Source organism: Mesoplodon mirus (assembly GCF_964341445.2).
Source record: "Mesoplodon mirus genome assembly, chromosome: 8".
Taxonomy (NCBI): Eukaryota; Metazoa; Chordata; class Mammalia; order Artiodactyla; family Ziphiidae; genus Mesoplodon; species Mesoplodon mirus.
This window is the reverse complement of record NC_138984.1, coordinates 38,931,192-38,943,540: the sequence shown is the minus strand read 5'-3', so window position 1 is coordinate 38,943,540 and position 12,349 is coordinate 38,931,192. Positions and strand designations below refer to the sequence as shown.

The following is a 12,349-nucleotide window of genomic DNA, read 5'->3' as shown; positions in this document are numbered from 1 at the left end:
TTTGAACTTGAATATGATGCTCTGGTTCAAAGAGAAAAACTAAGTATCAGGCCAAGATGGGAAAGAAAGTAAAAGTAGAATTCAGAATCTCTGAATCACTTCAGAAATGATTCATGCGTTTCAAAATAAAATTTATCCTTTATTGTTATAAAATAAGACTGCTTATAAAGAAAGGATCTTAAAACCTTTAGCAGGGGGCCTCCCTGGTGGCGCAGTGGTTGAGAGTCCGCCTGCCGATGCAGGGGATACGGGTTCGTGCCCCGGTCTGGGAGGATCCCATATGCCGCGGAGCGGCTGGGCCCGTGAGCCATGGCCGCTGGGCCTGCGCATCCGGAGCCTGTGCTCCGCAACGGGAGAGGCCACAACAGTGAGAGGCCCGCATACCGCAAAAAGAAAAAAAAAAAAAAAACCTTTAGCAGGAAACTTAGGATTTGGTTGTCTCAGTCAAATAAGAAGCATCGCTCTGATTTCATCAGGTCTACATCAAGGAAGATCAAGAAATAAAGATGTCAGATAACACTAAACTTAACAATGCATAAATTACAGGAAAGGGAAGACCAATTCCAGTTAATTTGCTACATTTATTTGAGCAGTCATAAAATTAATGGAACTTGTTTGTATTAGCTATTTCTAATTTAGCTGTTAGCTGGCATCTCCTACCCAGTTATCTCAGAATAAACGAGGTCAGAATAAATTGTAGAGAGCCATCAGAGGTGAGGAAAGGGTTTTTGCACCATTAGAATATCAGTTTTTTTAAGTTTTCCCCTTGGCATCGGGGGACATGGCTGTCCCTTTCCATATCCAGGCTTTTCTAGAGCCTTCCCTTAGGCCATACGGTAAAAAACACCGTGGTTAAGGTGATGGGGTCAGAACCTTTGGGTTTCAGTTCTAGCTTTGCCATGTGCTAGCTATTTGATCTTTGGCAAGTACATAATGGTTCCCTCACCTGGAAAATAAAGATAATAACAGTGTCTATCTTATAGAACAATTGTAAGGACTAATTGAGATAATGTGCATAAAGTGCTAAATAGAACATCTGACCCACGGTTAAGCCTTCACCATACATGTTAGTGGTATTTTTGCCCTTGCAATTATTATTAGCTTAGTTGGATAACCAGTAGTCTGTGAGTTTTGAAGTGGTAATCAGGTTGTACTTCCTTAAAATCAGGTGTGTGATTCCTTAAAACCCCAGAATGAAGTGTGATCAACTAGCATTTCTCTTCTCTCTCTATATTTCAAAATGCTTTACAATACTTATCTCTCAACTCTCCCAGGGAAGGTGGGATTGGTTTAGTTTTGCCCACCAAGTGGGCGAGACAAAAAATTTGATGATTTTCGATCATCAAATGATTTTATGATTCTTACTCAACTAATCAAACCAAACCCTAAAACAAACTTCTTATTAATTTTATCTATGCCATTCCAAGTATTTATCACTCACCCTTAAGTTATAGGCACTTGGGATAACTGACAACAATGAGGCCTGGTCCTTGCTGTTTACGACCTACAGACATTTTCAGTGGTTCCTTCTGTATCAAGTCCAAACACTCTGACGTGGCTCACAAGGCCCTTTCTGGATCTGACTGTTGCTTAATCTCTGTGACTCTCTGTATTCCTCCTGGAAGAGCCAGGCTCTGCCCAGCCCTAGGTTTTCACATGCAGGGCCCCCCTGAAACTCTTCCCATTCTCTCCTGCTTCTCCCAGTGTTTCTCAAACTAGTCAGTGCATCTCTGGGGGTTGCTGGAAATATCTTAGGGCTTTTAAGAGGTCTCTGTGGCAATTTTTAAATTGTCTTTTCCTTTTGAAGGTAACCTAAAACAGCTGGCATCAGAGCATATTTCAGCTCATCTGAAGGACCACCATATCACCACACACCTCTGTCAAATTTCAGCACCCACGTTTGTACTTAGGATCACAGCTATGCTGGTAGTCCAACTTTAATTGCCAGGGGCTAATGAGAAAAGAAGGTGGACTTAATAGCAAATGAAATGTCTGAGTCTAGGGAGGGCCAATGATAATGGAGCACACTGAGCCTCCTGGATGCGCGGAATTTGGCAGTAGTCTGAGTAAAGTTCTCTGTGCTGTATGACGGGTCCACTGCCCACCACTTTAAGTCCCTGCAAAATCTCCACTCCCATGGTGTGTACTGGATCCTAAAGACTCAGCACCTTAGCCACCAGGACCATAATCCCATGCAAAATGTGAAGTATCACATCATCCACTACAAAGAAGGGCAGCAAGCCTCCTGCCCAGGACCCAGACAGCCGAAGGTGGAGTCCCATTTCCGCCCACTAGTTCTGTGACCTCAGGTAGGTAACTGAATCTCTCTGTGCCTCCTTTGCTTCACCTGTAAGACAGGCATAATCATAGCACTTACCCCGCGGGGTTGTTGTGACAGTTAAATGTAACCTCTCAGAGTGGGGCGTAGCACAGGTAAGCACTCATGAGTGTTTGTTACTATGGTTATCCCGTGCAGTTAGTGTAAACATTGGTGGTTTCTGTTTGCATGTATTTTGTAATGTTTTTTGATTTATTGCTATAGTAGAGTCAAAAGCCTAAGGAGTTTCTATCTAGTCTTATATTTATACATATTCAAACATTATAATAAAAATAATCTAAGTCGATGCTTGGGATCTGAAAGACGTTCCATGACATAACTGATCGCTACTTGTCCTACAGGTTAACATCCCTCTTCCTGGAAGCTGTGCTGGCCCTGCTATCTCCCAGATATGTTTTCCTGTATCCCAGTGGCACCTGGCGACTGTTCTGGCATCACCCTTAGCATGTGTGATTGTCATTGCCTGTTTACTTCTTTCCCCCACCTCCGTAGGCTATAAATTCCTTGGCAGGGAGCTCTGTGACCCCAGAATCTGACACAGTGGGTGACACTTAACAAGCTATCAACAGATATTTAGCGAATATAAGAATGTCAGAACCGGTTACCTGTAAAACTACAATATGGCTAATTCTGCTGCAACTGAGGCAGAAAAAGCCATGAGAGCATCACTGGTAAGATGGAAGACAAATTAAAATTCTAGAGACAAGCACCCCAAACCTAACAAAGTTAAAGAAGAAAAAACCCAATGGCTCCGATACCACGTAAAGTTGCATAAGCACCGAGTCACACTGCAGAAACTTCTCTGACTTAAAGTTCAGAGAAGCAAAAAGAATAACAAAGAACATTCAATCAAGGACTGAGAATAAGATGCAAATAAATTCATCAGCAAGTAATGACCATAAAACTTGTCATAAAGAGATCTTTAAAAATACATTGGCCATGCTGTTTATGAATGAAAATCGGTGATTTTCATAAATGCTCTTTGTTCACTTATTTACAGAAGGAAAGGCCTGCTTTTCTCCTCTTTAAGGAGCTATCCTACATAAATCTACGAGGAGCCCAGAAAACAGTGACTTTCTGGGGAGTCTTTAGCAAATTTAATCTTCTCCAACTCTCCTCCCCCTCACTTGGATATTTTTTCCTTAGATGACTTCCCTTTCCACACACTATACACACTCAGACACACACACACACACATACACAATTGCTGCTTTAATGAACCACTGTTACTGAAGGGAGCATGTCTTAACCCCAGATAATGCTGTGACAGAAGAAAGCATACGTATGTGGCTCTTTGAGGCTGGGACGATGTTTCCCTTGTCATTGTCCCCAGGACACAGCATGGTCAATGGAAGGAAAGGCTACTTGAACAACAAGGTCATTCCTAAGGCATTTTTGCCACAAAGTTTGTATTCGCATAAATTGAGGGGAAAATAATTACGAGGAAATAGACTTTGTGTTTATTGAGTTAAATGCGTTTTTTCAGACATTTTACGCAAGTATTGGGCCCAGTTGATCTTTATCCCTCAAACGAGTTCAAAACTGAAAGAAAATTAGAAATTCGTAGTTCTTTGGCTAAAACTCCCCAAATAACCCAGAGTTGAAAGAAAAACATCACTGAGAATATTAACATACCACAGGTGAAGCTGGTTTGTGCCTAATATTTTATTTTTGCTTAACTGACACTGAGCATTTAAAATCTCTGGCTTTGGGTAGCCATGGCCTGCTTGGGAACTCTAGAATCTGGTGAAAGCCTCCTGAATCCTAGTACACTGGCTCTTTCCAGGAAACTGAGCTGCTTCATCTGTTTCAAGTTTTTTTTTTTTTTTTTTTTTTTTTTTAATGTGGACCATTTTTAAAGTCTTTACTGAATTTGTTACAATATTGCTTCTGTTTTATGTTTTGAGTTTGTGGCCATGAGCCATGTGGGATCTTAGCTCCCCGACCAGGGACCGAACCCGCACCCCCTGCATTGGAAGGCAAAGTCTTAACCACTAGACCCCCAGGGAGGTTCCGAACTGCTTCTTTTGATTTGCAACCTCCCAGTCAAAAAGGTCCATTGGCTTGAAGCAGATTCCTTTCTCTTTTTAGACAACCCACTGTTCTTGCTATTTGTCAGCATGCCCCCTCCTCTGTCTGCCCTCAGTCTTGTCCTTAGCCCAAGCCCTCATCTTTTCTTCTCTGGACATTTGCAAGAGGCTGCAAAGTGTTTCTAGCCTGGACCACCTCCAATCTGTGTGGACTGCTATGAGAGTGATCTTTCTTACACACAAATGGGAGCATTAGACACAGCCTACCCTACACCCACTTATAATTCTTTAACAGCTTCCGAATGCCTCAGAATGCAATCTAACTCCTTAGCAAGACATTTGAGGTCCTCAAAATGTGGTTCTTCCTACCTTTCCACCTCATCTCTTTCCACTCCCCCTAATATGTTAGATAACCCGGCCTTGGGAATCTGCTTTCAACATATTCACATGTTTGTGCCTTTGTAAATACTGTTCCCTCTTCCTGGAATGTCCTTCTTTGCTTCCCCTTTTATCTTTTTTATCTCACACAATTCTGTCCACCTGGCAAACTCCTATCCATCCTTCTTCTTGATGAAATGTCACTTCTTCTGAGGAACCTAGAGATAGTCAGTGTTGCCCTATCCAAACCTCCATCATAACACATCTCATGATGCTGCAGTCACATTTGCTCTTGATCTTATCTCCACCACTGGACTGGGAGCCCAGAGGGCCACTGGAACCCACCACGCCCTCCCTGGACCATTTAAATTCTGGCTCATTCTCCACCAAGATTTTCAATTCTGTTGCACAACCCTTGACAAACAAATTAGAATTCCTAATGTAACACTGCCCTCATATTTTGCCTTTCCTAAAGATTCAGTCATTGTTACCCCCAGTCTCTATAATAAGGCCAAACTATTTAAGCATTTAAGGCCCTCTTTAATTTGGTTCTCCTGCCTATTATGAAGTAATAAAACCATAGTTAGCATTTATTGATAGCTCACTATGTGCCAGGCACTGTTCAAAGAGCTTTTAATGTGGATTATCTTGTTGAATAACCTTAGCAGATGTATTTACATAACTCATACTCACACGGATCTTAACACATACCAGAGAGTTTTAATGGTGATTAAGTCCTTTAATCTTCATAACAAACCTATGGTAGGTACTATTATTACTCCCATTTTTCAAATGAGGAAATCAAAGCACAGACAGATTGAGCAACAGGCTCAAGGTCACACAGCTCACAAGTGAGGTAGCTTGGACTGGAACCCAGCTAGTACCCAAGAAAGCCTGGGTCCCCCGCACTGATATAACAGTGCCTCTGGGCAGAGCATGGCACTGCCACAGGCCTGCCAGGCCAAGCTCCTCCCGGAGCTGGGTCTGTTCCTGCTTGCCTCCCTGCTTGGGATGTCTGCCACTCTCTGCTCTACTCACATAATTCTCATCCTTCAAAGCCTACCTAAAACTCACCTTTTCCTTGAAAACTGTGGCCACCTTTGAGCTCTATCCTTCCTGTCTACACTCTGTGGCATATACTGTCTACACCAAACATTTTGCCATTAAAGTCCTGTTTCATTTTGAACTTTATTAAATACTATCTTGCATGGTTCTTTGTCTTAAGTGGGCCTTGGGCCTCCAACAAAATTATGAGCTCCTGGAAGGTACCAACCAGTTAACTTACTTCTGAAATTTCCCACAGCACCTAACATTGCAACAGACTCATAGAGATGCGTTATATATTCTTGTTGAATTAAAGTACAAAATGAAGTCAGGTCCCCCCTTCCCAATGTAGCAGATTTACTCAATTGCACCGTATAAGCGTTATCATTAATATGGGCCATTAATACATGCAAAACAGCACCCTGAATAAATTCTGAATTTGCCCAGTTATGCTTTATTTTTCCTGTTTAACTAACACTGCACATTGGAAAAAACAGAAGAATATTAAAAAGCAGAGTTAGGAATAAAGTCCAAGTTTCCTTAATTAAAACCACTGAAATAGGCCTCTTTCTGATACGGCTGAAAAATAAAACTGGTTCTTCCTGGCAACTGTCATTAAAAGTCACTTAATTTAGTTCAAATTTAATCTGTGTTTAGCATAATGGTGCATATCTAACTTAACCTGGATAAATGGGAACTATCTACAGCATGGCAGAATCCCTTTGGCAGTATTCCCACATGTGGAAATTATTCCACCATATTTTTGCAGTAACCTACTTGGCTGTGTCAGCTCCACTGGTTATTAAGGTGTTAATCAAAAGTTCATGACCGTATCTTGCAGCCACATGGAGAGGAGTGTTGCCATCCTTATCCACACAGTCAATTTCACCTCCTGGAAAAGACATTTTAATACAGAATTACATAAGGATTCAGGTTGACTCAGATACTACATTTTATGCTAGTCACTCACATTACCAAATGTTGGTTTCGTTTCTACTTTGTGCATCTCTGCTCTCAAGGACAAGAATGCTTTTTAAGGGGACAACTTACCATCTGAGGTAGTAGTATTATTAAATCTGCATAGAGGGAAGTCTATTAGAAATGCTTTTAGCTGGAAACAATAAACGCTGGAAAGGGTGTGGTGAAAAGGGAACTCTCTCCTACACTGTTGGTGGGAATGTACAACCACTCTGGAAAATAGTACGGAGGTTCCTTAAAAAACTAAAAATAGAACTACCATACGACCCAGCAATCCCACTACTGGGCATATGCCCTGAGAAAACCATAATTCAAAAAGAGTCATGTACCACAATGTTCATTACAGCTCTATTTACAATAGCCAGGACATGGAACCAACCTAAATATCCATCGACAGATGAATGGATAAAGAAGATTTGGCACATACAGACAATGGAATATTACTCAGCCATAAAAAGAAATGAAATTGAGTTATTTGTAGTGAGGTGGATGGACCTAGAGTCTGTCATACAGAGTGAAGTAAGTCAGAAAGAGAAAAACAAATACCGTATGCTAACACATATAAATGGAATCTAAAAAAAAACCAAAATGGTACTGATGAACCTAGTTGCAGGGCAGGAATAAAGAGGTAGACATAGAGAATGGACTTGATGACATGGGGTGGGAGGGCTAAGTGAGAGTAGCATCAACATATATACACCACTGAATGTAAAATAGTTGGCTGGTGGGAAGCAGCCGCATAGCACAGGGAGATCAGCCTCGTGCTTTGTGACCACCTAGAGGAGTGGGATAGGGAGGGTGGGAGGGACGCTCAAGAGGAGGGGATATGGGGACATGTGTATGCATATGGCTGATTTGTTTTGTTGTGCAACAGAAAGTAACACGGTATTGTGAAGCTATTATACTCCAATAAAGATCTATTTTTTAAAAAAAGATACATGCAACAACAACAACAAAAAAATGCTTTTAAAAAACCTATCCACATTGTCTTATTTAAGGTTCTAAAATCTTACAACTAGATTCCCTCTCTGAATAAATAATGTAATCAAATTCCACAAAATGTAACTCTGAAGACACATTCAATTTTAGTTTTACTTGCTTAATTAGAGACCTATGTAAATAATCCTTATGCTAAAGCATAAGAACCAGAAGGAATAGAGTGTTCAGGAAAAGATTTTATGTAGTTTGGTTATCTAAATGCTGATGAGTAAAATGAGTAAAAGCATCAACCATAAACTGAAAAATCTATATTTATTAAAACTATAACATTAACCATCACTTTAGTAACACAGTAAACATCTTATTTTATTTTGCCTTCTTTTTCCCCTAATTTTTATTTTACTACATTTCTTTCTTTCCCTCACCTTTTCATATATATATGAAAAGTTATATATAATATATAATATAAAAGATAAGTAGTCTATTCATTTGAAGAACCATTTAGAAATAAGTCAGACATCATGACATTTCACCCCTAATAACAAAGACAGTCTCCCACATAGCCATAATTTCATCATCATATCCAAGAAATATAACATTAATACCATAATTTTACATAATATAAGTGCATATTCCAATTTCTCCAATTGTTCCCCCAAATGTGCTTTATAACTGTTTTTTTAAAATCCAGGATCCAATCAAAGATTCTGATAGCATTTGGTTGTCACGTCTCTTTAGTTTCCTTTCATCTAAAACAATCCTCCTGCCTTTCATGTATTTATATATTTATCTCCCATGTCATTGATATTTTTGGAGACTATGCCAGGAGTCATGTAGGATATACTGCATTCTGGAATTGTCTGATTATTTCCTCATTACTAGATTCAGGCTAAACATTTTGGCAAGAATACCCCAGAGTTGAATTGCACTTCCCATCACATCTCCACAGCACACACATAAGGTCAAGTTATTCCATTACTGGGTGATGCAAATTTTGATTACTTGCAATAGGTACAGAGTGTCAGTTTGGGAACATGAAAAAGTAAGTTCTGGAGATGGGTAGTGGTGATGGCTGCACAGCAATGTGAATGTACTTATTAGTGCCCCTTAAACATAGTTTAAATGGTAAATTTTATGTACCACAATAAAAAAAAAAGAGGCTTGATTATCAGTAAGAAAATATCAGTAAGCTGATATTTTAAAACTAAAATACATAATTTTAAGCTACTAATATTATAATGTTTAGTTTGTATATCTAAAGTATACATACACATTTATATCTTCCAGAATAAGAAATACAAGAGATGCCGGCCAGCACTCGCCACTGTACAAATGTCTTTTCCCTTCTGTAATTAACAAGGAATTTGTGGGTGATACTTCCAGACTGTGCAGCTACTCTTTTTCCCAACAAAGTTTCCCATAATGATTTTAGCATATACAGCGAGTACTTCGTTCAAAAGTTATCTGAATTCTTTATTCTGTGTGCTTACATTATCAATTTGATACACAGGTTCATTTGATTTTGTTTTCAAAATGTTTACCAGCTTTGATTTAATTTTATTGTATTAATATGTAACACACGTTTCAAAAGTCAAAAATTCTACACTTTTAAAAAGTCCCACTCTCATTTCTATCCCTTTCACTTCACCCTCAACCACATCCTATAGTAATTAATCATTTTCTTTAGTTTTGGTTTACGCTTTCTGTGTTTCTCTTTGGAAAAACAGGCACATAGAATCTTTTATACCATGTTTTTTTTTGTTGTTGTTGTTGTTTTTCACTTAACAACATACCCTCGAATTCACTCCTAGAGATCCCTTCTTGGAAATCTTCCTCATTTTTGTACAGCTTAATTATTGTTCATTGCATGGATGTATTAGTTAAGTACACCAGTCCAGTATGGATGAGCATTTAGGTGGTAAAAATCATTTTGCTAATATCAGGAATGTTGTAGTGAATAACCTCATTTTGCAAGTGTTTTGTATTTGTTGGGTCTATCTTAAGAATAAATTCCTAGAAAGGCGATTTCTAGGTTAAAGAAATAAGTATGTGGTTTTGTTAGATTTTGCCATGTTTCGCTCTTTAGGTGCTGTGCAATTTTGCACTCACACAAGCAATGTATGAGAGTGCCTTTTCTCCCCAGCCTTGTCAAGCTTTTGAATATATACCATGTAATGAGTGAGAACTGGCATCTCACTGTAGTCTTTACATTTCTCTTGTTAAGGAAGTTGAGAATCTTTTAATATATTAAAGGGCCATTTGTTTACCTTTTTCTATGAACCATTTTTTCATGACTTCTGCCCAGTTTTCTAAGAGTGTGTGTGTGTGTGTGTGTGTATGTGTGTGTGTGTGTGTGAGATCTTTTATTCCTTAATTTTTAAAGGTTCTTAAAATATTTGGGAGATTGCCCATTTATCAGTAATACATGTTGCAAATATTTTTGGCCTAGATTTTCATTTGTCTTTGGTGTTCTACCCTGAAAAAATTTTTTTTTCATAATTTATGTCTTTTATTGTATTTAGATTTTGCATTGTAGTTAAAAAGGCTTTCCCCAGGGAGATCAGCTCGGTGCTTTGTGACCACCTAGACGGGTGGGATAGGGAGGGTGGGAGGGAGGGAGACGCAAGAGGGAAGAGATACGGGAACATATGTATATGTATAACTGATTCACTTTGTTATAAAGCAGAGACTAACACACCATTGTAAAGCAATTATACTCCAATAAAGATGTTAAAAAAAAAAGGCTTTCCCCACATCCTAGCAATAAGGAAACTGACATATGTGAAAATATTTGCTACATGCATTAGTGATAATTGGGTAAGCTTCCAAGTAGTTTAAGAGTCCTTGAAAATCATGAAATAAGGAGAAATCAAGGAGAGGGAGGAATGGGGAGTGACTGCTAACTGGGATAAAGATTTTGGAGGGGTGTGATGAAAATGTTCTGGAATTACATAATGGTGATGGTTGTAAAGCCTTGTGAAAATACTGAAATCCACTGAACTGTACACTTTAAAATGGTGACTTTTATAGTATATGAATTATACCCCAGTCAAAAAGGAGGGGCCTGAAGAAAGTAGGAAAAGGGGAGGGAGTAGAGGACAGGGAAGCACACCAAGGAGAAAAATCACATAGTGTGTACTCCTGCTTATGTAAGCCCACACGCACTTATGCTTTTAATAAAAGAAAGCACCTAGGATATTGGGGCACCGAATATAAATTATTCTAAGGTCTTATTTCCTGACTATTCTGTTCATAAACAAATCTCTGCATCATTGTGGAAAGCAGTAAGTTACCGAATTGTCAGCTCATGCTCTTAGGTATCAGGTATTTTAGAATAGGTCAAATCTTAAGCTTTACTCTCATCATCAATTACACTGAACTAAAGTAAGCTGATATTTTAAAACTAAAATACATAATTTTAAGATACTAATACTATAATGTTTAGTTTATATATCTAAACTACACATACACATTTATATATTCCCGAATAAGAAATACAAAATCCTGAGAAATGCAAATATTATATAAATGGCTTAGATCAATCTAAAAAGATATTAAGCATTTACTTTAATAATATTTATTACTGAGAAAGTAATTTTCTCACTGTAGAAAATTTAGAAGATGCAGTAAAATACAAAGAAGAAAATAGAAGCCATCTATAAATTCACTGATTATCCGAGATAATCAGTATTAATATTCTGGATATTTTCTTCCAGTTGTTTGTATGTGTGTGTGCATTTGTGTGTGAAGACATTTCCCATGGTTGAGATCACAGGGTAGAAAGAGTTTTGTATCCCGATCTCCCCCTTAATATTACATCACAAACACTTCTCATATCATTAATTAGTTTCATTAACACAACTGTAAATGACTACATGATATCAGTATTTAGAGAATTCACTCAACAAGTCTCCAATTGCTAGGCATTTAGGCTATGCCCAAATTTTGCCATTAGGAAAAACACAGGAATTAACATAATTATACATAATCTTTATCCACATTTCAGATCTCCTTCAGCAATATTTTTACAAGTAGAACTACTAGATCACAAGTATGAATGTTTTTAAGGCTCTTGATGGACACTGGCAAATTGCTTTTGAGAAAGGCTGTGCCCATTTGCACACCCAACAGAGGTATACTTGAGCACCAAAAGGAAGCCACTGAGAGTCTTTTCAGGTCTGAGGAAAAAGCATTAACTTCCAGGCCAAGACACTATTTCTTATAATATGACCATTATAAAATCTTCATGATAATATCTGTATGGTCCTTCATTCTAATGAATCCTAACTATGACCACCAACTCCCTAAGGTTTACTTCCAACAAACAATATATTTTCTAGCCAGGTGTACTGGCACAACAGAGTTAATGAACGAGAATCTCTCCTAAAAAGTGAAATAATTACAAATATGTGTGAGCTTTGTAGAAGGGGAAGATGTTAAGAAAAAAAAAAGACAAAACTCCAATTAGTACATATGTTTACACAGGATTTAAGATGCTTCACTCTGCAGCCAAGACTTTGGCATGTAGAGTTTAGCTGCTGCCAATAAATTTGCACATTTGGAGTTTGCAACTTAATAGCTGTTTACAAAAAGGTAATCCCTTTTTAACTTTGTGACAGAGAAATATAAATGGCAACTTGAA

At 38.4% G+C, this 12,349-nt stretch overlaps 1 protein-coding gene across 4 annotated transcripts in view; it reads right to left on the bottom strand.

Moving 5' to 3' along the window:
* The window catches only part of ANKRD44 (ankyrin repeat domain 44), a 331,247-nt gene that overhangs the window by 103,381 nt on the left and 215,517 nt on the right, over nt 1-12,349 (bottom strand). For all 4 annotated transcript variants that reach the window (XM_082630931.1, XM_082630933.1, XM_082630932.1 and 1 more), the window contains exon 10: nt 6,568-6,682. In XM_082630931.1, the coding sequence (XP_082487057.1) occupies nt 6,568-6,682 (115 nt within the window). The remainder of the gene's footprint in view (nt 1-6,567; nt 6,683-12,349) is intronic.